The sequence below is a fragment of the Cupressus sempervirens genome, chromosome 5, assembly GCF_028749045.1.
Source record: "Cupressus sempervirens isolate cs-2001-9-10 chromosome 5, ASM2874904v1, whole genome shotgun sequence".
Lineage (NCBI taxonomy): Eukaryota > Viridiplantae > Streptophyta > Pinopsida > Cupressales > Cupressaceae > Cupressus > Cupressus sempervirens.
The window spans coordinates 983,574,413-983,599,898 of record NC_143122.1 but is presented as its reverse complement, the minus strand read 5'-3'; the positions used below and the strand labels follow the sequence as shown (position 1 = coordinate 983,599,898).

General features: G+C 35.7%; 1 protein-coding gene across 2 annotated transcripts in view; it reads left to right on the top strand.

Moving 5' to 3' along the window:
- LOC149559224 (uncharacterized protein At2g39910-like) overlaps window positions 1-25,486 on the top strand; it is a 133,331-nt gene that overhangs the window by 14,433 nt on the left and 93,412 nt on the right. Inside the window, exon 3 of one of the 2 annotated variants that reach the window (XM_089833149.1) lies at window positions 12,823-12,909. The exons of the other annotated variant lie outside the window; for it this stretch is intronic. Coding sequence (XP_089689275.1) covers window positions 12,823-12,909 — 87 coding nt within the window. The remainder of the gene's footprint in view (window positions 1-12,822; window positions 12,910-25,486) is intronic. 2 annotated transcript variants of the gene reach the window in all.

The window sequence follows — 25,486 nt, the reverse complement described above, 5'->3', positions numbered from 1 at the left end:
CCTTTTGTGTTAGTGGTGTAATTTATGTATATGTCTATATCTGGTTATATCGGATGCAAATGACTGGATTTGTTTATTTATACTCTGATGTCTCTTTATGCTTTCAGCCAGTTATCAGCTATATGCACCATTTATTGTACTGTATTATAAATCTCCATTTATTTCCTGATTTTTAGTCTGCTCACACTTACATCTGAAAATTTCTTCCTTCATATCTTCTTAAAAATGAGCAGCAATCTTCCTTATTTCCTTTTATTATTTTGATATAACTTTGTTTTTATTCTTCTAACACCACATACTGTTTTCCTTTATCTCTGATATGTATTTATTTATATATAAATCAAATTGATAATCTGATTTTACACATATTGCTCTAATTATTTCTTTCTCCTGCTCAATTGAGAAGATCCAATTAAGGATGAAAGACTTATAAATTTCCTAATTTGATCCTTTCGCAAGTCATCTTCTTACTCATATATGCTTTCCTTAATCTAATCACATTCTGACTTTGGATGGTGTAGGTCTTTTCTTCACAAGTCTGGTCACGGTCCAATAATTGATGTATATCTTTTCTTTACAAATTTGATCACAATCTCATAATGCCTCAAGATATATTTCTGCTTTTTAAGGATTTCGTTGAATCTCCATATGATATTTACAGGGGACTGCACATATTCCTTACAAACAGCAGCATGAATTCTTCAGTAGAAATCTGAGTTGCACTTCATATCTTGCCCTTTAAATTTGCTTGTAACTCTTATCACATTACATTTCTTTTAGACTTAACTTCTGCTTTACATTTCATTCTATTCTGCTCATTCAGAGATTTGTGCTTAAAACAATAAATCCCCAATTTGGATTCAAGACCCCGATGAATGAACTAGGACAGCTGCAGACTGTTATGAATGACTAAGGTTGGCGATGAGTCAGTCCAGCTAATAGCTCATTTAATGAGTCATCGACGAGTTAATAGTGTTGTAAATCACCTTTGATGATGGTTCGATCAAAAGAAGGAATGCATGCCTCTTGCCGTCTTCAGATATTCGCCAGAATAAGTAGAGAAATGGAGATGAAATCGAAAACCTGCTTTGTACTCATATCCTCAACATGGTGTGATAAATGATACTGGTATTTGTCACATATCAATTCCTGATCCACTATTTAAGCTAGTCTGTGTTAAGGTCGTGAACCCAACATTACTTCTCCGTGTTTTGTATAGTGTAAGCACTTCAAAATATGTCACATCACGCTAAGCACCTTCGTCCCAAAATTATCAAGCTCCCAAACTTTATTCAGTGCTAGAATAATCAGAGTATTTATTCAAAACAATGATTACCATCAGGTTTTGCCAGATTCTGCTGCCGCATAAGCAAAGCTCTTGTCTTTCACGGTTATCTAGAGAGTAAATTTTTATTCATTACTCAAAATCTAAGTTACCGATTCGGATGCGGATTCTAAAGTGAATTCCGGAAGTGGATACGGGATGCGTGGATTTTTTTATTTTATGCAGATGCGGGAGGAAATGTATATATATATACACACACACACATATAATATATATAAATTATAATATTAACATATGCAAAGAAATGCAAGAAATATATAAAAACAAATCATTTGATAAATCATAATATGACTATGAATCTATGATACTTAACAGTTAACCGGAACCCTTTATCAAAATTCAAGATATTTCAAAATTCATATGATATTCATATATAAATATTGATATGTGCTTGTCCAACATTAGCGTTTAGTCTTGACTCTTAAACAATAAGTTCAAATAAGTCATGTTCAAGATTCCAACAAAATAAAATTTAAAAACATGGTAAATGATTGAAGTTTGAAGATTCAATCAATCAGAGTCTGACTCTAAATCATAAGGATTCACAAGAAAATCCACATTCTCATTGTCATCTCCAACTGCTGAAAGATCATTTGAACCAGCATGGTTCCACTTATGCTAGATGCACCACATGCCACATTATCACCATCGCCGTCTCCAACTGTAACAAGATCATGAAGTGTTGCATCCAAATCTGCACACTTAGGGGCTACATCCCAAACCTTTGTTGCCCCTTCCTTGTAATGATCATTCTTACGTGACAAAAGACGCAAGTTGGTGTGGACAAAGACGAAGTCCTCAGCTTTCTTGGAGCCTAACTGGTTGCACTTCACCGAATGGATAAAGGAGTATGTACTCCAATTCCTTTCAGCAGCAGAAGAACTAGCAACCTATATAGTTGTCACAAAACATACAAATGAAAAGCAAATTAATTTTATAGAATGTGTAAAACACTAAATTTTAGAATGCAAGTGTAAACATAAAATTTTAAAACAAATACACAAAACAAAATAAAAAACTTACTTGTGATAGGACTTTGATTGCAAGAGGTTGAAGATGCTTGAAAGTTTGACCATACATGTACCACCATGTGATAGCTCCCATTCTATTTTGGTCCTTTAGTGCAAATGGAGAATGCTTTAACCTCGAAGCAAACAACCCAAATTCTTCCCTCACTTTTTCATGCATTTCTTCCAATGGGAAGAGTTTTGTAAGGGCTTTGTGGCACCCCTCAACAACCTCCTCATCCGCAAATGTTGCAACTCTACCCAACATTCCAACTATCTCCTCACTATAGTACCTAGGAGATAAGGCATATGCAAGGAGGTGCAATGGGGTAGTCATCTTATTCCAGCGATGGTGGATAATTGGTTGCATTTGTTTGCATAGGGCTTCACATTGTGTGGGGTCACTCTCATGTGCTTGTATAGAATGTTTTACCTTCTCAACCATGGTGTCTATGCCATCATACACATCCCCCAAGCAAGGTGTATTTGTATCAGCAAAACGGAGCATAGTCATGATGGGCTCGGTGAAATCAAATACATATGCCACACGAGCCCACGAACTCTCATTCAAGATCAAATCCCTGATCCTTTGTGCTCTTTCTGAATTTGAGATCTTCCATACACCCCATTGATTACCGATGACCATTTGACTTAATGCATCTTTTACCTTGAGGAGTCATCTCATAACAATTGTATGAGATGCAAAACGGGTCTCAACAACCTAAGCAAGTTAACAATATGTCAATTGACAATATAATTATAAATTTTTATTTCTAACTAAATTACAAAACCATGAAACTTAGTAATTAAAAAAAATTAATTTAACTTCAGCAACTCCAATTTGGAGTATGTTCTAAAAATGGATTGTAACATGTGGTGGTTGGTCACAAACATCTGTATGTCCTCCCCCTCTTCATATATTTTCTTCACCCAATCTACTTCAGTGCCAATCCTCTGCATGATCAAGTTAAGGGAGTGTACAGTGCATGGAGTCCAAAAAATATGGTCATACCGACTCTCAACTAAAGCACCCACACCCCTGCAATTTTTGGCATTGTCAGTGACCACCTATACCACATTCTCACTACCCACCATCTCGATGGCCTTAATGAGAATTCTAGAAATGAATTCCGAATCCTTCACTTGCCCCTTACAATCAATAGCCTTCAAAAACATTGCCCCTTTGGGGGAAATTGCAATCACATTAATGAGTGGCCGGTTTCTTGTATCCTTCCAACCATCTAACACAATAGTTAGACCCAAAGTTTTCCAAGATTTTTTGATTGGTTGAAGGTCTTTCTCTATATGTGCCTTCTCTTGTTGCAATAAAGTTGTACGCAGCTTTTCATAGCCCGGGCTTGTGTAGTCAGCTGGTGATTCTTTGATTGCTGCCACCATTTCCTTCCAATATGGTGATCTCACCAAGTTGAAAGAAAGCCCATTCGCATAGAGGCAACGTGCAATAGCTTCATCAGCACGGTCTCTTGCCTCCATTTTAAATGTGGTGTGCAATGGGCCTCTTTTGCGGGTTGAAACTCCCACGTCTTCCTCATCCTCTCTTGGCACAGGTACCTGCAAGAATGGGTGTTGGGAGGATGCAATTGGTTCAGTGGGTGTCTGTGGCTTGCTCTTTGAGGAAGGACCTTGATAGTAACAATTTTTTGATCTATTGATCAATGCATCAGCAGCTTCTTGTTCTCTTACAAATGAAAGTATTTTCGCACTAGTCATCCCAGTACCATTTTTGCCTTTGCACATTCCAAATCCTTTGCCAGCAGGGCCCATAAAATGAAGCTTCACTCGGGAATATGAGCTATTGAAAGGTTTTCATTTGTTACTTTGACAATAATTGCACTTCCAATAGTATGAGCCACCTCCTGAAACCTGTGATATCCGTGTTGTATGTCTCCACAAAGGAGAACCTACATCAATTTTGAAATTATCAGTCCCTTCCTCTCCTTGGCCCCCCACTGAACTTTGACTAGCACTACCACCGGTATCCATTCTTGCCTAGTTTTTTGCAACCTATTTTATAAGAAAATAAATAAATTTTAATTAGTTCCTAACAACTATGAACATCAATGATCATGCATACAAGTGGAAAGAAGTGAGAAAAACTACTTAAATAGATACCCAAAGTTGCTTCTACATATCTTTCAAAAAAAAAAATTGAAAAAAAACTTTAAAAAAATCATCAAAAACTCAAAAAAATTCATCTAAATACTCAAGAAAAGGATTGATCACTTACATTGAATGGTTTAAACTTCTTTGAGAAAGCTATCTCTCCCTCTTCGATCGATCCTCTTCGAAAATGTTGAACTTAGCTTCACAATGAAGGAGTGGCTGTAGGTGCAAACAAAGTTCTAAAATGACTCTTGTGAATGCTTCTATATTGACTTCTAGGGTCATTTTAGGGTTTCATAGTGAAAAAAACACTTTAAAAATGCTTTCCATCACATGTCTTAATGCAAGTTTAAGTGAAAAAATATTATTTTTTATTGTTTTTTTGGGCTTAGTTGGCGCAGGGCCTGCGGATGCACCCGGATGCCCTGCGGGTGCTGGTCAGAAGCCACCCGCGGGCAACCAGATGCGCGGGGAAATGGCCGGAAGCTAGCTTCCCGGTGCATTCGGTTGCCTGCGACTGGCTTCCAGCCAACACCCACAGGGCATTTGGGCGCATCCGGCATCTGTCCGTCTCGGATGCGGAAGCCACCCCTGACGCCCACGAATTGGTATCTTAGCTCAAAATGTTTTTATTCCTTGCTTGATACTGCCAAACTTGACATTACCAAATATCCCAATATTAAACATACAAATTTGACAGCCTGCCCTATTTGTCCAAGTTCCATGGCAAATATATTATATACAAATCACACAATGAAGGCCCGACAATATATCTTAAACTATTAAATCAAAGTCTTCTTAATAAAATTCTCGGCAATTTTTTCTTTTAAATCTCCGCCAAGGATAATAACTGAGCAAATATAAGCTTCAACCTTATATTTTTCACAACATGTGGCCCACTTATTAAAAATAAAAGCTCCTTCAAATATTAAAATATTTCCCGGTGCACTCAGTACTTAAGAAAAGAACTCAAAGAAAAACTCAACCCTTGATTTCCAGCATACGGACCGAAGGAAATAATCTTATTTTCTCAAATTCAACACACTTATTTTTGCAAACTAAGAAATTCTGGTAAAAATTCCTGATAAGCCCTCTTGAAAATTTATTTATGAACAAGAAAGCCAGCTTCGATACCATCAGTAATGACCCCTATCAGGAAATTAATTTAATAATCCAAATTTCTCTATTCAGATTGTTTGTAAACTCGTTTGATATCTCTCTCTTCCATATCTAATTAATAATTTATTAATTTCTCAATGTTAATATTCTATATATAGCTTTTCATTCTTAGAGTCATGTCCTTTCATAAATAAATATTATTAGTTATTATATTAATAGTTTTAATTATATTAATTACATCTATTATATTAATAATACTAATATAAATTACATTTCCTATTAATATATGTTATTATTACTATTACTAATAATAATATTTTATCTCATACTTTTATAATAATATATTATGCAATATTATAGTATGATTCTAATAAATCATTAACTATATCATTATTTATACTATTACTATTTTATTGATTTATTATTGAACTATATGATTCTTATTTGAATGAATGAATGAATGAAGGATTTTAATGACATCCACGAGACCATTGGTCTAAGGGACCACAAATTAGAAGCATTAATCCTGATTCCTTTCTAGATCCAACCTCTTGCTATGAATCTTGACAATCAAACCAGCAATCTGTTGTATCCTATACTTTTATTTTGACGGGGATATCACATTGGGCGACAATTGCTGATGGGTGGCACTTGCATCCCCTCAACACCTCTATTTATATCCATGTACTTATCTTCGAGAGATGTTGTCGTGATGAAATGAAAGTACTGATGTTACTTTGAGATACATTGTAAGTATTTATGAGATTAATAAACATGCACCTGTGAGTTCTCTCATATTGCACATGTTTATTGTTATGTCCAGGACACTTGTTATTTGTTTTAAGCATAGACCTTATGGGGCAAACATTTGGCATCGTTGCCTAGACAAATCTGGGAATGATTATGGAGTGTTACGTGCGAAGAATAATGTAATGGACCAATTAGTGAGCAACAATGACACATAATAGCGAAGAACTGTTTGAAGGATAAAGAACATTCAAGGTGGAGTGTATGAACATATTGGAAGCATCCATTGAAACATATATATGAAGGGAGGTAAGATGGGAAGAAGTTCCTAAAAATTTGGTGTGGACTTAACTATGCACGAGTTTGGCGGTGGACCTTTTGATATGCCACTTACCAAGGCTATTGGCAGAACACTTTCTTGCCCTTCATAACACACAAGAAGACACTAGAGAAAACCGTCATAAACAAATCCTACAATAGTATGAGGAAAATACTCGAGGGGAAGAGGAGCGCGACAAAAGCCGAAGGTGGCAATGCATCCTCAAACTCTACTAAAGGAATAATTAATACCAATAACCTTGAATAAAGATAAAAATCATATCTCGAGGGGACAAGGAGATGAGTACAAGGTCATTTAGAAAACCTTGATGTTGGCGGAAGCAAAGAGGAGATGACAACTCTGAAGACTTGCTGAAGGATTGCCTAAAGGAGGAGAAGGTAATCTAGGAATTGCCGAAGTGAGTGAGTGTGCTGAAGGAGGTACCAAAGGATGCACATTGAACAATGCCAAAGGGGGTTGTAACAAACGAATTTTCATAACCAATTTAAAACACCTAATAAGCTGATTAACAAGTAACTAATTCCATTTCACATGACAATGATCAAACGAATTTTCATAACCAATTTAAAACACCTAATAAGCTGATTAACAAGTAACTGATTACCATTCTAGCTGTAATTCATGTATAACAAAATAATAAATGAACACATTTCTAATTGTTAACATATTCAGCTTAAAATAAAGTAATGACTATCCATTAAAATGGAATTGAACTTTCTATTTATTCTTCTAAGGAATTTAAGGTAAAAGTGCAAAGAAATATACAAAAATAATAGAGGAATCCCTTCATCTTGTTGTTCAAGCCTCGGCATTGGTGAGAGGAGAAGCATTGACATAGGCTTAACCTCCCAACCTCGGACCATACTTATCCTCACACATCCTATCTTAATAGAACGACCCTCCCTACCTCGGGATCGGGCTTGAGATGTTCTTAAGTTTAGCCATTCGAGCTACCCAGTGGTTTGAGTGCCCCATCAGTTATACCTATATAACTGATGCCTATGGACAAACAAAAAGATCTCATGATTGGCACATATGCCTATAACTACCTTGGCCAAGGATTTTAGTTGGGTTCGTGAACTTGATCTCCACCACTCGACTTGACAATAGATTCCATTGCGGGGCATGCATGAGCTATTAATTATTTATGCCAATTTGATTTCTTGATTTATTTTGCAGATTTAATTTAAACCTCTTCACCATTCATTGGCCTCTCTGCCAGGTGAATTCTTTAGTGTCCGCATGATTTTGATTTAATTTTACACCTCTTCACCATTGCTATGGCTTCATTGCTAGGTGAATTCCTCAGTGTTGAAGTGTTCTGAATATGCTTGGTAGTTTATTAAAGCATGTGTGATGATATAGATTGATTTTAACAATTATGATTATTACAACTTCCAAGGGATTTATAATCGCTGTAAGCTCAGGATTAACTTGGTGATTGATTTCATATACACCTCAGATTACAATAGCTAGCATTATGGATTTATATCTACTTATCAGTCTTAATCGGCTGAGGGTGGATATCAAACCAGAATGAGAAAGAAAAAGGATTGGAAAAACATATGCAATTTGTTCACCATATTTCTTTATGCATCAGCTAAGTTGAGTAAAAATCGATTCACATTTAGCACTGCTTCTATGTATTTAATCTTGCCAAAAAATACCTCTCCAAATCGGTTTATCACGGATTACCAAAACAAGAAATATTATTGACAGGATTCATGACCTGCGAGTTTGGTTGTATCTTGACTCCCGCAAATCTAAGGCTTAATTCCGGCTTCAATCCGACAATAATGATAAATAACACGGTGAATATAAACAACACGGTGAATATATTTCTATATTGCATGGATTCGGGGTGCAAAAAGTATGGTATCCGCAGAGAGAGAGTGTTTCAAACGCAAACGTAGAGGATGGAGAGAACAAAAAATGGAAGAAGTATGAGCCTCCTAATTTGATCACGACTTTTAATAACTAAGCCGAGTCTCCTCGGCTTCCATTCGTTTCCAAGAAGTCTATTCGGATGCATTAAGAATTTCGATTTGAAAGGAGGAGAAATGAGGAGGGAAAAGAAATAAGGAGAAGTTGAAAGGTTATGAACTTATTTTATTAATATAATATGCTCTTATATATGTTCATGTGTGTATAAGGATGAGGTGACATCATTAGATTATTTTATTATAATTTATTGGTGCCATTTCATTTTTATATTTCTGTCTTCATATTTAAGTGTTTATTATAATGATAAAATAAGAAGATTTAATATTAATTCTATAAAGGTACGAATTATATTTTAATTTAGTTTATTTTATGTTTTAATTACATTGTTTCCCAAATAGCTCATGCGGTCCCATAATGTAACCTGTGGTCAAGTCGTCGTATCCTTTCTAAGGGAGTCTTAGGTCATACCTGTTGATCTTGATGACTGAAACAAACAATCATCCCATTCCGATGACCTCGTTTAGCAATGCTTCCCCTCTCTTCAGTCTTCTCCTGCAATCATCGAAGTAAAAATATTCTCGCCAACACATTAATTCAAAAATATATTGATCGATAATTCAAATCAAACAATTGCTAATTATTTAGCAACAGTTGGAGGTCACTGGTTATTTCATCAACATCTATAATAACTAACTCATTCCACATGATCATGAAAGGATATAATTCGTTATCAGTTGGTACAATGTATATAACTAATTAACTCGTTTCCTACGATCAAGAAGAGAAATAATTTGTTAACAACTGGTACAACATATATAAATAACTAACTCATTTCACATGATTAGGAAAAGAAATAATTCGTTAAACCAACAGTTATGATCAAATAAAAAAATAGGGCAAAATTTGGGATGTAACAGGGGTGGCTGTACACGAGTAGTAGAAGGTGACGAGCTATTTGAACTCATTGAGAATAATTGACACCGTTTGGGACATCTCACACTAACGCTGCTAGGAAGTAGAGACTCTCATGGGGCAAAATCATATCGAAGGAAGTCAAGGGGATCGAAGGTTGGAAGACTACATATTGAGAAGCATATAGTAGAAGACAAACACGTGAGGGACATGGTTGCGATCGAAGGTGTTAGCGGACACATGAGCATTGTAGTTAGAATGATTTGTTTTGGTCAAGTGCACCAAACTCAGGAACCATTCCATTTGAATGTGGTACTCAAGATGGTACACAAGCTAGTACACAAAGCTGGTCTACAATGTCAAAAATTAAAAGTTGTCGAAATCTATGGGCGATGGATTCGAGGATCTTGTCTGGCATTGCAGAACGTGTGAGACAATCTGGTCAATCAATGGGCAGACCGATCACATTTTCAATTGTATCTTCATTTGCTTAATAGCATCCTCACTTTGTATCTTTTGACTTCTTGATCAAAATCAAATGACCATGAGTTGTTTTAGGCGTTCTCTCAGTCTGATTTTACTCTCTTTCTCCTAAATATCATTGCCCATGATTCTTATCCTTCATTCTCTTTCTTCATTGTGCGATTTTGGGGTCAAAGACATGTCTCTAATCCCTTTCAAGCTAGGATTTTGTCCTTATAGATGGAAAGAGTTTAGGTATGTTAGAAGATTTAGAATCCTTGGAGGTAGGTGGATTTTGTCTCCTCCCTAGAATTTTCTTCAGACATTCTTGATTTTCTTATAGTAAACATTTCATCATTTTCTCCCTTCTCTTATTTGGTCTTGATTGTGAATGAGGCTAGGAAAATTCTTTGCTTAGTTGGGGTGCAATTGTAGCCCTTTCTAGGATTAAGAATCTAAGAGGGTAGCTGAGTCCGCTTTCCCTCTAGGATTTTTGATTTTTGCCTTCTTTAATGTTGATTGCCTTGATATTGGGCTTAAAGCTTAATTTGGATCTTGTTTTAATTTCCTTCACTTTACTCTTCATGGCTTCATGTTTTTGCATCAATGCGAGGTAGAAATGTTGACTTAATCCAGATTAAGAGCCCTAAAAGGGCAGTGTATGCTGCTGTCCTCCTAGGATTTTTCTTTTTCACCTTCTATATGCCAATTTTGATGGTTTCAGGCAAACATCCTTCTTGTTTATTTCTATCTATGCAAGTTGGCCTAGCGTATTTTAAAAGCCGTGAATCCAAGGCAGGAATCCCACCTTTCCTAGGATTAGGAATCCCAAGAACACAACAGGGTCCATTGTCCCTCTAGGATTCTTACTTTACATCACTTCATTACTTGATTGCCTCAAATTTGAGCCTAAAACTTTTTGTAACTTCTCTCTTTTGGCTTTTCTTGTTCCTACACTTGCAATCCACATTCCACCCCCTTCATTTCCTCATATTTTCCCTTATGGATGCAAGGCGGAGTTCATAAGTTTTAGGATCATGAATCATAGGGAGGCAGGGAATATTGCCATCTCCCTAGGACTGATTTTGTCATGTTTCTAAGTTCGGTATCTCCATTATTTCCCCTTTGATTTGCATTTGACTTTGTCACTTCTTCTCATCGTAATGTTGCTCACTAAGATAAAGCAAAGATTTGACATTGTTGAGGACTGGGAATCTTGGGATGGCACTTGATTTCGCTCCTCCCTGACCACTCCTTGGTTCATCCTTTCCTTTTTGCCTCCAAACTTTCACTACTTCCCCCATGGATATGGTCATCATTGATTGTTGTTGCTTAGGATCATCTTGCCAACTATGCTTTAAATTCCTTTCTCTTTTTGATCTGATTAAGGGAGGTAGAAATCTTGATGGTGTTAGGATTATGAATCCTAAAAGAGCAAAGGATTGCGCCGTTCCTCTAGGGTTTTCATTTTCATCTTTTATCATCACCATTTTTTTTTGAAAATTGCTCTATTTCAACATCATTCATTGATTTATTTATGTCTTGGTTGGACTTGCTTTGAATGATGATCACAAACTATGCCTTGAATTGCTCATGTTTGAGGGTGGAAAATTGATGCCACCTAGGATGGGAACCTCAGGTAGGCAGCCGATTCTGTCCTTAACTAAGGATTTTCACTTTGTTTTAGTATTTACACTTTAATCTCAAAAAAACATCATTTTGCACTTTTCGTTCATTTTTCTCTTCAATTTGCACTCGAGAGTTGTTTTAAAAAGGGATGAAATTTCAGGGTTGGTTTGGTTTTTCAATCCCAGGACATGGTTGGATTCTGACCTAGTGCTAGTATTTTTCATTTGCAAGTAAACTCCTAAAATTTTCAAGCTAGTTTCTGCAACTTAGAGGGCAAGAGGATTTATATAAAATATAACATCCAAGTTACATTTACTTATACTTTAAGTTATACTTCATATAAATATTGTGAGGATGTTTGAGATAGGTTTCACCTTCCTAGGAGTTATATCAAGGATTCTAGATTCTGGGAGATCTTAAAAAAACAGAAACTTAGCCAAATTCCAGGATTCAACACCCCTTCAGCAGTGTAATCTCCCATAACCTTTCTTGGCTTTCTAAGGTGAAACTGAAGCTGGGAGAATGATTTTCTAATGATTCTTACTCATTTCATCAAATAACACTTGACTAGCTTAGCCCAAACCCATATCCTAGACAAACTTGACTATCTAGTGGGCACAAGTTTCGCACACTCATCTCTTCGACTTGGAAACTTGAAAATTGCTACCAGCTAAAACCACCTAAGACCGCAGAGGGGGTTCCCATTTGCAATGAGGTGATGGTGTGCAAACCTCAAAAGTATATATAATTGTATGATGTTACCACCAATCTATTTTTTTAAACTCTTTGCACATTTTGAGGGCTATCGAAGTAGGTTCTACAATGACAATTTCTTATCAATGATTAGATGTTTCCTATTTCTATACCATTCTCTTATGTTTTTTGTGATTTTAATAGTATCCAATGACTAACCCTGGACTGCTGTGAAATTATATTTTTTGTTTTGATTGCTTTCACAGTGTATTATTTTGTTTTCAATAGGAAACTTTTGACAAACTTTTAAGGCATTATGCATTGCGAACAATGTTATTTTTTCCCTCTGTTTTATATTTGTAAGCTTCTATGTGGGCATTCAGATTGCCTCTGGATAAAGATTATAATGAGCAAAGAATAAATCTATTATCTGTTATGTGGAAGGATGCCCTTTGTTCTGAATATAAAACAGTGACGTTCTTTTTATTTTTTCATTACAGGTTAAACATCCATATCTTGGACCATTAAGCACGCTCATTATTCCCTGTGCATTAACCGCCTTGGATAATTGGTCTCCTGATGTGAAGGTTAGCATTCTTAAATTCTAAATTGGTTGGTTAGGCTTATTATTTTTTGCTATGGTAGTGATTTAAGGAGCACCTTATATTACCTCTTTGTATTTTTGATATATTCTAGAAGTGTAAAAATGCCTGTAGAAAACTCTAACTACACCAGTCTTCATGGCATCTAGACTTGTTACAGCTACAGGCATATGCATATTTAACCTAAATATTCCACCACAATGTAATTATTACCTGCAAAAATATGAGATGGGTTACTATCTAATTATGAAGAGATTTAAAAGAATTCTTTTTTAAAGTTCTTGTTAAAAGAATATACTTTCTTGAATGCCTCAGATTGAAAGAAAAAATATATAAAAATATTAATTGATTACAAGGACAAACAACACGAGTATGGAGAAACTAGTTCTGTGTAAATTCCATGATTGTATGTCACAGTTAAGAGTTTGAGATGTGAAAGAAAGAACAAGAAGAAAGGATTAATGTTCACAAACTACCGTAACAGGTCAACAGGTTTACAAATTAACACAAGTTTTAAAAGAGAAGTTCTAGGGTAAAAGGACCATAGCTTATGGAAAGTCAACTAACACATTGAATTGTTGGGTCTTAGAGGTGTTATACATGGAAGCAATTGGTGACAATCTCTAATGAATGAATGAAGATAAAAGCATGTGTATCTCCATCAATGTTCAATAAATTGATGCAAAGATATTTGAACTTAACCATTTATCAGCCATTCATTGCAATTAACATGTGTAGAAGTAAATAAGTAAAACAGAAAGAGCAACGTACAAGGACACCTAGATTCTTACGTGGAAAACCCAATGTGGATAAAATCACAGCGAGAATTACGCTCACTATATGAAAATTGATTACAATGTTTTAAGTTAGAGGCCAAGGTAGTTCACTACTTTGATTTGGACTTGTATGCTAAGGTACACAACTTTAGGGCAAGATATAAGGACTTGCTAATCACTAAATCACTTCTTGAGGGCAAGATACAAAAGGAATGATTACAATTAATTTTTATTGTTGAATTGAGGGAAGCACATTCTTAGAAATGTTGATTATAGCCACTGTGTTATACATCTGAAACTGACTTGATCACTATTTGTTTGCACAGTCACACCTTCACACTTCATAACATACCATACACAATCATATCGACATCATACACAATGTTTGAAAGATATCCACCTTTATATATTAATCACAACCCAACATGACATCAATTAGGTTGGCCTAATTAGATATAACATGCAAGAGTTAAACCTTTGGTCCCAAATTTATTCTCCAAAGCATGCTCAAAGAAAACAAAATGTGAGGCATGAACATCATGTTAGGACACTTTTCATTCAATCTTAGAACATTGTCTTCAACACCAAATGTTACCACATGGACCAAAACAACAAAAGGTGGCTCCAATGAATAGATCTGTTAGTGCACATTAGCTAAACAAACACAAAATGTAGTGCAAACTTCCACAACCACTATGGATGGTCAACACAACATTGCTAAATACTGACGTATCAAACTCAAAGAACTGCAACACTTGAACAATTAAAGGAGGAATGCAAAGCATTCCTTGAAATTGATACACTGGTGTTGTGAGGTTTTCACACCATCGCCCCAAAATTTTTTGGGGACCCCCTTTTTAAGGCAAGCCTTGGCAATTTTTGCGAGTGCTGGGAATTTTTCAATTGCCTTAGCAAGATTTGGAGTGGTCTAGAGGTTTTTGAATTGACAATTTTTACACCTTGGACGCCTTCGAGCTAGGAGAGGACTTGTTTTTTTTCCCACCCGGTGCGAAACTAGATTTTCTAGAACATGTAATTATGTCCCTAGGCCAAGCAGAATTTAACAATATTTTATCGATGGTTAAAATAATTTTTGGCAGGACAAATTTGCAAATTTTGGACTTGGACGGATTTTGAAAATTTGATATAATTGTATAAGCTTGAGCATTTTCAAAATGAATTTTGGATTTAGTCGTCTTGGAAACTCTTGAAATTTTTCGGTGAAAAGAATTTTGATAGTGAAATTGTATTTGGAGTTTAAATTTTGATTGCCGGGAAATGGATTTATTTTGTTAAAAAAATTGAAATTGTGTTGCAAAATTGAAATTGGATTAAATTGCAAAATTTCATTAATTTTGTTGAAATTTTGCCTAGAGGATTTTAGAAATGTTAAAGGAAATTGGTAATTTGGAATTGAAAATCGATTTTGGCTTGATAAATTTGATTTTAATGATATTTTAATTACCAAGGTGTTGTTAAATGAAAATTCTGACATCTCCTAGGCTTATCTTATTTCTATTTTGCAAATTTGCATCAAACTTGTAGTTAAATGGACCAATTTCACTATAGGGCTAAGTAATTTTAATGTTGCATTTAAATCTGGGCCATTAATTAAGGGACTAACTTAATTTTGTTTTCCCTCCAAGTAGGTCGGCCCACTTGGAGAGGCATAGAGTTTGGTGTAGGAGGGGCTTTCCTCCTCTTATTTCTTCATTCATTCTTTCCACCTCCTCTTCCAAGTTGGAGTGATTTTCTTCTAGGGAGCAAATTTCCAACTAGGGCGATTTTTGTCCTAGGGCAATTTGGAGGAGCAGATCCGAATTTTGGCAAGTTGGGCGATTTCTGACCTAGGTCGAATTTGTGGTGAAGAGGCCTGATTTTTGCGAGATTGGCAACAATTTTGAAGTCTGATTTTTCCTCGAAGGGCTGCGATTTTCTTCAACTTCGACGATTTTATTTGGTGATTTGGCAAGCCAATTTAAGGTCTGATTTTTGGAAAGTGTGGGCGATTTTTTGGGTTGTCGAAATTCTGATTTAGGGCAGATTTTGCAGGCAATTCATTTGCTAGAGCATCATTATTTGCAAAGAGGACTGAAATTTATGAGATCGAATTCTAAGGTAATGAAGAGGCTTGGTTATTGGTAGAAGACAGATTTATGGTAAGATTCTCATTCATTTTTAGAGGTGAAGATTTGTTTTAAAGGCAGATTTTATTCTTTGTTCTTGCTTGGTTCATTTCCCTTATATTCTTTTTGCACTTTTCATCCATCACTTCATCATTTCCATTGATAGGCTGAAGTTGGGAGATATAAGTGTAGATTTCATGATAGGACACTTGGAGAGGCAGAAATAAACTAGACCATCCTAGGATTGAAGTTGTAAGATATAAGTGTAGTCCATCTTAAGGTAACGAAGAGGCAAAAATAAGTGGTAGTCCCACCCCTAGGATTGAAGTTTGGAGATTGATAAGTGTAGAGATAGGATTTGGAGAGGCAAAAATAAGTTAGATTCCATCAATAGAAAGAAGGTTGGAGATTGATAAGTGTAGTCCATATCATTTAGAATGAACGGACATAAATAAATGTTTAGGATGGTAGATGTTAGTGCAAGCAAGAAGCCAAAGGGAACGAATACCAAAAAAGACAAGGAAGACATGATGCCTAAGACCACCTTCTCAAAAGTGAGGTGAATAAGTGATACCAATATCGACACGGTGAACATGGTACAGTTGATGATAGATTGAAGGAAGGACAATCCCCTATGGCGAAGAAGATCTACAAGAGCGAAATTTTACACGCGATGACTTTCCCTCCTACCTTGCCTTGTTTGGAATTGGTAATTGAGTGTGCATCCTAGACTGATATTGTGACCAAGTCTATCATTTTTGATGAAGGGAAGAGAGTGTTGGCTAACATCAGCGGACAAGTGGTCGAAGAAGTATTCATTATTCCCCAGCATAGGGGCATGATGGTGGTTCTTTCAGGATAATCAGGAGGCCTAGTTCATTTATCTAAATCAAAATTGGTTACACGAAGGCAAGAAGGGAGTTACCAAGTCGTCAAAGCTCACCAAGTCGAATTTCAAATCAGAATATGATGACCTTATTGTGCTTCTCAGCTGGATCATGGGCGTGGCTCAAGGTATGTAACTCAATAACTGGATGTACTATTTTATTGATGAGATTGAAAATGGAAAGAGAAAATTTGATTGGGCTAGAATAATAATTGAAAATCTAGAGTCTCAACTTAGGACAGTACAAAATAAAAAACAATTCTATATGGGATCCTATCTTTTCTATCTGATTGCGAGACTATATGAAAATCCTGGACTTAAAGCCTTAGGAGTAATTGGCAATGGGCCTAGGCAATGTTTGGTGCATGAGTGCTATCCACAGCTTCATTTGCACAACACCAAAGATTATAAGATGTTCTATGACGCCTTTGCCATGAAGATGGTAATGATATTATGAGGGACACCTACTAGGAGGCTATCATTGGAAGCGGAAGCAAAATTTAAGAAGTATGAGAGTTGGTTCATCCAATTTCCACAATTCACATATATTAGAGTAGCAGGAAGCATAGTTTGTTCCAAAAGACTTCCAAGGTACCCATCCGACAAGATAGTTTTGATGGAATTGGCTAGGCAACTTGAGCATTATGGCAAGATGATGAAACTTAAAGGTGAGACAGGGATTACCTTCTCATTGGGAATAGGCAACGATACTTGCCCCAATCCTGTTGCCTTTGCAGCTGTGGAGGAGTTAGAATGGTATCATCTAGGATGGTATAGAGCAAGACAAGGATTCGATCCTAATGGTCTTATCAAGGCATCTCACGAAAACACATTCAAACATATTCCTACTATAGAAGATTTTTGGGCCAATGCATAGGATGACTTTCATGTGAGAAAGCTAGCTTTCTCAAGGTTGTCAGTGAGCATGATGAGGGCAATCAGATGGAGAGGCCTTGATATTCTCGATCAACTGGAAGATGATGAAAATGTGCTAAGAGAAGATTATGATACAGTCGATGAAACAGAGTTGGGGCTAGTGGATTGGGATGATCATCAGGATCTTTCCCTAGAGGCAGTTACAGTGATAGTTGATCTATACACTGAGTCATGGTACAATGAGAAGTTAAGGCAATTACAAAGTCCGAGGTACACCTTACTTATGAGAAGATAAAACTAGAGGAAGAAGGTCCAACGGAGTTAGTGAGACAAAAAGGTGGGGGCAGTAGCCGGCAACAAAGAGTAGTTAAGAGCAAAAAGAGAAATTTGGAGGTTGAGAAAAGTAGAGAACATCATGAGTCTCCAACAAAGAGACAAAATGCAACATCGTTAAGGGAGAGCATAATTGAGGCTAGGAGCCAAGAGGTTAATTCAAGTGGACAAAGGGTCTCAGTAGAGGTGAGCTTTGATTCGGAATCAAGTGGTTACAGTGACAGTATCGAGTACTCTCCTCTCTTGGAAAACCAACATGGAGATGTTATGATAGTCACTAGTGAAGAAAAGGATAGGCTAATTGATATTGAGGACGTAAGCCAGGCACCTGAGGTCGTTGGTGATGCTTTGCTAGTCGAACCGCATCTAGATTTGTGGAGATGCACTGCACCCTATGGTTAAGGCAAATGCTTATACCATGAGGCGAGGCGGTGATTGCCGAACAGTTGAAGATATTCAAGGGTTAGTGGAAAAGGAAGATAGTGAGAAACAAAAACAAATTGCAGAAATGGTGGCAAAGGTAATCAAAAGCGATGATGAGGGTCACCGAAAATTTTAGATTGCTATACCAAAGGTTAGCAAGGCCGTGGATGAGATTGTAGCCCAAGAGTATGAAATAGTAGAGCATAACTTGGAAAAAATCACAGATGACATGGAATGTGAGGAGATCTAGGAAGGCATGGTTTCAATTAGAGAAAGCTCGAGGAAGGCAAACGAAAGGATTGTAAAGTTGGAGGCCGAAAACAAGTATTGGAGAGATTGCTAGCGTATCCAACAATTGCATTAGGCAGCCCTTCCACAAGACAACGGGAGCAACATAGAAGAGATATCGGCTCAGTTGCACGAAATCAAAGATTGGATCAATGATATAATCCAAGATGGGTGAAATTTCTTGCCTTCTTTTATCTCGACATTCAGGTCATTGGTGGCTATTAGAGACAAATTCAAAACGTTTGAAGGGGAGTGGAAGGATTTCCTTCCAGTCAAGGACTTAGCTATTCCCAGGCGGATAGATATTTGGAAAGAACCAAGTTGGTGGATGAAGGAGGAATGAGTACGATGGAGTCTTGGTATATTGCCTTGACCATCGGATTAAGGATACTTGAAGAGATATTGAATGAGATTGCACAACACATCCTAGGCATTGACACTTCCATTTCAACCATGATGAGCGATGTTGGGGCTGCACTTGATTTTGAAGATATCAAAGAGGAGAACGTCAATGAGACAGAGTTTGGGTTGAGATTGGATGAGTTGGGGAAGGTTGCCATCAAGAAGAAGCATTTGGGCACCCTTGCCATCCTCAATGCCTTTATCAGATATGCGAAAGAGTATGAGAAGGATCATGAGAAGAGACTGCAAGCGGCAAGCAACATGATGAATTCAGCTGAGCTCAAGATGAAGCATACACTTTGCCCTCCCATGAAGGAAGTCAATGACAGGTTAGCCAAGTTCATTGCCTTGGCTAAAAAGAGGAAAGAAAATGGTAGAATTATATTAGAAGATCATTTGATGTAAGCCCAAGTGGCAAATTCTCCTTCTTCTTGGGTAGGATAGGTGTCTGATTCTGATTGGCTACCATTTTGGTGCCTTCTCATTGGTTGCCGCTTTTCCTTTTTTTTCATTGGTCCATTGGTGAGGTGGCATCTTCTCATTGGCCGATGGGGTGGCAACCCTAATTAGGGTTTCTGGGATTTGATCTTGATCATTGATTTTGCCTCTTAATCTCTATCGTTGGTTGTAATTTTGGCCCCTATATAAGGCCATTTGCTCTCATTTGTAAATGGTTGAAGAAAATTGTTGCTAAGATAATATGAAAATTGCTTTTCTTATCATTGTTGTGACTTGCATGGTGATTAAGGACACTTGGTGTTATTGCATGGTTTCTACTTCCAATAGTTAGGGTTAAATTTCATTGAAATTGTTAAAATAGATTTTATTTCAAGAATTGTTAAGTAAGAATAAGAATAGATGTGTAGTTGTATGGTGATATTAGTGGATGTTTGATAGGGATCTATAAACTAGGCCACTAGCATCCTAGCGACTTGTTAGGAAGCCTTGCGTGGTAATCTAGTCTTTTTTTCCCTTGAATCATTGCATCTATGGAGGTAGAGCCGTTGGTAAGCTTTCATCAGATTTGATCCCCGTCCATTTGCTAATCTTTCCTTTCATAGGAGTGGGAGTAAGGCAACAAGTAGTATAGTAGTTGGAGTTCAATCGAGAAGAAAGTTAGGAAGGCATAAGTCATTTGAACATGCACCCTCCATCATCACCATTAATATTATTTGGTGCTCATATACTTTACAAAGCCAGACATTATCACCATCACAACGAGAGTTCGACAATCCTTGAATGAACAATGTAAGCTCGCCTACGTGATTAACCAACAAATCACATTAATATAACTGAGTTAGTATCCGTAGGTGTAAGAAACCTTGGAGTTTTTCTCATGTTCTTCATGAGTATTTACTTTTCAAGAGAGGGATTAAGTGTTTGATATTTCGTATCAAGTATTCAATCGCTATATGTTATGTAGTGGTACAAAACTGACATCAACAACTAGCTTTGTTACATTGATACTTAAAAACAAAACTCAATGGAACCGTGAAAATGAGATCTGACAATCTCTTATATCTACCAACATCATAGTCTAACTATAGGATGGTATGATAGTGTACCACGATGTAGACCAATATGCTAAACTCTATTTCACAATTTGTTCATCAGAACAATCAAACTTAGCCATTTCCATGTTGCAGACACCTAAATCTTTCTTTATCACACTAGATAAGTCTCAAGACATCTAGATATACCATATACAATCATCTTGAGTAGTCTATGTACACCTGTGCCAACACATATGTATACAACTGATACTACACCATTCCGGTACACATATGCACACCACTGAACACAACTTCCCGACCATGGTTGATTTCAATCACAACAATTTTGACTTTAGCGACTGTGATGTGCCCTTCTTGAATGAGAATTCAATAATAAATAGTAAATATAAATGAATAAATAATAAATTCTATAATATAATTTATTAATAAATTAGTTATATAAATGAACGAATATTATTGATACATTATAATATAATATAGTAATACATTACAATCTATTCTTAAATATTAGTTTAATATTATTATATAATAATATTAAAATATAAAATAAATTGCAATAATAAAAATATAAATAAATAATAACAATAAATTATAGTAACATTGGATTATAAAATAAATAAATAAATAGTGAATAGATAATAGACATAATATAAATCAATTAATACATAATCTGATAATCCATAAAAAATGTCATTATTATATACATAATATAATATTATATATAACATACAAGATAATATATAGCAAATATAATATATAAGACATACATAGCCATAATTCTTATTCTTATGCTCTTGATTACGTCAAATAAAGCTTGTTTATACATACACGATTTCCATATATTCAACACCTAAATAGGTGCATATGTTTATTATTAGCTGACACACATAGGGAAGAGATGCTAAACAACATCTAAATGAAGAAGCGTGAATTAATATATTATATAACAATTAGTGAAAGCCATAAGATAACAACTTTTGGGAAGCCCAAATGGGAAAGGGTTTATTGGGAGTCGTGACATGATGAATATAAAGATATAAGAAACCGATGTAAAAAAGTAAAGCTTCATCAGACATCCTTCAGATCATCGCATCAAACAAATAGCAAAACACAAAATCAGGAATCAGCAACACACAAAACATCTAAACACATTCCATTCTATTGCTGGGAGTTCAAACAAATATCATCCGAGTAATCTGTATCAAGTTTCAACTAGGAAGTAACTTGTGGATATAAGAGATTCAATTACAAAATCGATCACAAGAGGATATACAAGCCTCCCCATTTGAGTAAGACAAATGATGCGAGTTGTGTATAGCCAGCAATTCCATTAGAAGATCATCAAACAACTAGCAAGCAATCACTAGGCAAAAAGAATAGTGGAAATTGATTCAAGTTAATTATAACAACAAAAGGAGAAGTATCCAATCAGCAAGTGAAAAAACATACCATCAGCGATATTCATGGTCTGTGATCGTTATCTTCATGCATAGGGAATATAATTCCAGCAATTCCTCTTGGCATCCATTACCAGACAGTAATAGAAAACTCACATAACACATATCTATTATTTCTTGTGACAAAAGACTGCAATCAGTGAATGGGAAGCCTTCAATTTATTTGAGCATTAGGAATACTAAGTGCTTGCATTGGGCTCAAGCCTAGGAGCCAAAAATACCCAAGTGGATTGGTTCCTATAGGGGATACAGAGATAAGGAGGTTTATTGGTGTCTTCCAACACTGATAAGTACTATTGTTGAGCCTTTAGAGGTATATACAGTCAAAAAGCATCACGCAATTATGAAGAAGCATTGACACTTTTCAAGATATCAATAATAGCAACACTAGAGCAGCACATAAGCAGTTTAAGGCATAGTTGTTAACGATCTTCTAATGCTGATGGGAAGACAACTTGGATCAGACCACAATTAAGGTTAAGAAGTGTCACTATTTGGTCATGATTAACAAATGAAACAAATCAATAACATTATTACAAACTGTTGATGAGGAATTTCTAGAACTATTTCACAAATATTTGGTAGAATTCCATTGGGTACATTACAATGACAACACAATATTCATATTTGCAACAGTCCCTCCTGTTGCCATCAATGGCCAAACTTGTGAACTTTTGACATTATCTGTATATTTTTCCCTTTTTGATATTGTTGGTAAATATATTTGTCACCGTGATATTGTCTTCACAGTTGACCCTGTAATCCCAAGAAGCACTGACAATTGTACCAACAGTTGGAGATATTGTGACCAAATAACAATTCATCATCCAAACAATTGAGCCAACTTGGAATTAACCAGATGAGATTTGGTCATAATCCTTCCAGCTGCTGGTACAAGTGTTACTGCTTCCTGGGAAAATAGGGTCAACTGTGAAGACAACATTGCAGTGGCAAATCTATTTACCAACAGATTTTTGTAGACTCTATTGGGGATATGAAATAGCAGTGCATGTTATTCTTCAGATATTGAAAGGTACCTTCTCTCGAATGAATGTTGATGACTCTGTCTGAAAGCTTGAATTCAAAAGTGGATAGAAATAGTGATAGTGACAGTGATGATGAAGACTATCTATATCAAAAGAAGCAAGTTTTTGACGAGCCCATACAAGTTGGATTCATGAAAAGCTTCTATGGTGGCATGGGATACCCTTCTCATAAGATTCCTCCTTGGTTATTCCAAGTTTTGCAAATAATTGTAGAAAGAGATGACAAAGAATGTAAATTCTTGTTCATGATCAAATTTTTTATCAAAGAAGGGTTGCACATATAAAGGTAAAGGGTATTTGGAATCAATGATGAAAGACAGTAGAAATCCCTCGCTTGTACGTGTTGCTCGACACAATGAGATTCTTGATGATCGTGAACAAAACTTCTTGAAGAAATTTTACAATGGCTTGCAATTTGTTCCAGGTAAAATTCATCCTTCCTTACTTCAAATATTAGGAAAGACTGAACGAAAATATGAGAATGAAAATCATCTTCCTACTATTGACTTGATGTCTAGCAATAGAAGTCTTGAAAGAGATGCATCGCAATCTGCGTGTTCTGAGGAAGATGAAGATACATGTACACATAGGATTGTATGGCAAGAGAAAGATAAAAAAGAAGTGAAAAAGATAGAAAAAGAAGATTGCATTGAAGCATGTTATGAATGTGGTAAAGATTGCCTAAGTGAAAAGAAAACTTTCCATCAATCTGAAAACAAGGACCTTGAAGAAGAGACATCAAAGGCTTTCCATTTTAAGGTTTATCAGATTTATCTAATGTTCAGACTAAAATTATCTTCTGAATTTCTTTTATATATATAGATGTATGTTTGAATTTATATAATCATCTTCCTACTATTGACTTGATGTCTATCAATAGAAGTCTTGAAAGAGATGCATCACAATCTGCGTGTTCGGAGGAAGATGAAGACACATCTACAGATAGGATTGTATGGCAAGAGAGACATAAAAAAGAAGTGAAAAAGATAGAAAAAGAAGATTGCATTGAAGCATGTTATGAATGTGGTAAAGATTGCCTAAGTGAAAAGAAAACCTTCCATCAATCTGAAAACAAGGACCTTGATGAAGAGACATCAAAGGCTTTCCATTTTAAGGTTTATCAGATTTATCTAATGTTCAGACTAAAATTATCTTCTGAATTTCTTTTATATATATAGATGTACGTATGAATTTATATAATCAGAATCTTCTGATATTCTAAAATAGTTATTTGATCTGATTCTATCTGCAATTATAAGTAGCATTATACAGGGCATATAGCAGTGAACGATGCCAAAGAGATGTCAGATATTTCTGCGTTTTATGCACTATAGAAGACGTGAGTTTATTGTGTTCTGTGGTGCTAATAAACTGCAGGTTGACCTGCTACATATATGAGATGGGAGGTCACCACCCAATGGGGTGGCTCCAATGTGGAGTCATGTCCCATCGGGTCGTGACTCTCCATGTCAATCTTGCTAAACATAACAAACGATGATAAAGCTGCTGTTGATTTGAGTGGACAGTCGGTCACTAACATGTATGTTATAATTTGCTTAGACTTTCAAACAAATTGATTTCTAGAACAGTCGGTCAACATATAAATATTTTGTTTATTATTTATAATTTATTATTTGTACAATACATGTGATATAAGATATTATAATTTGTTATATATGTATGTATGTGTGTATGTGTGTGTATGCATGTATGTGTGTGTGTGTGTATGTGTGTATGTGTACACATGTGTGTGTGTGTGTGTAAATAACTTCATTGCACAACTATAATTTATGACATATATCTATAGATAAGTGATAAATAATAAATATATATGTTTCAATATATTTTATTTGACTGAACTATACATTAACATTCCATATATGCTTTCAGTCAGAGCTTAAAGAGGATGGTGAAGAAAGAATGTTAGAAGATGAATCTCTTATGGTTTAATTCCAAGTTGCTGTCTCAATTCTTCAGATGATGATTTCTTAAAGAGGATGGTGAAGAAAGAATGTTAGAAGATGAATCTCATGTGGTTTTAATTCCAAGCTGCTGCTTTAATTCTTCAAATGATGATTTTCTATGTAGAGAAGATATTCCCATTGATCCATCATTAATTATTGAAGATGATAGCTCTGTTGAGAAAATCAAAGCTTCAAATTCTATTGCACAATCCTGCACCACTATCATTGATGGAGATGTAACCACAATTGAACCTTTGCAGACATTGTGTCCTCAAAACTCAAAACCTTTTCTTTTGAAGATATTAATTAACTCTCATTGAGCTACGAAGTTGATGAAAGATTTAACAATTTGTTCCAAGTAGAAGAAGATGAATCACATCCTCTCCAAAATTTCACGCAAAAAGAAATTGAAGCTTTTCAATTTCATGAAGAAGAATTAGTGGACCAAGAGAACATGGATATTAGTGAACA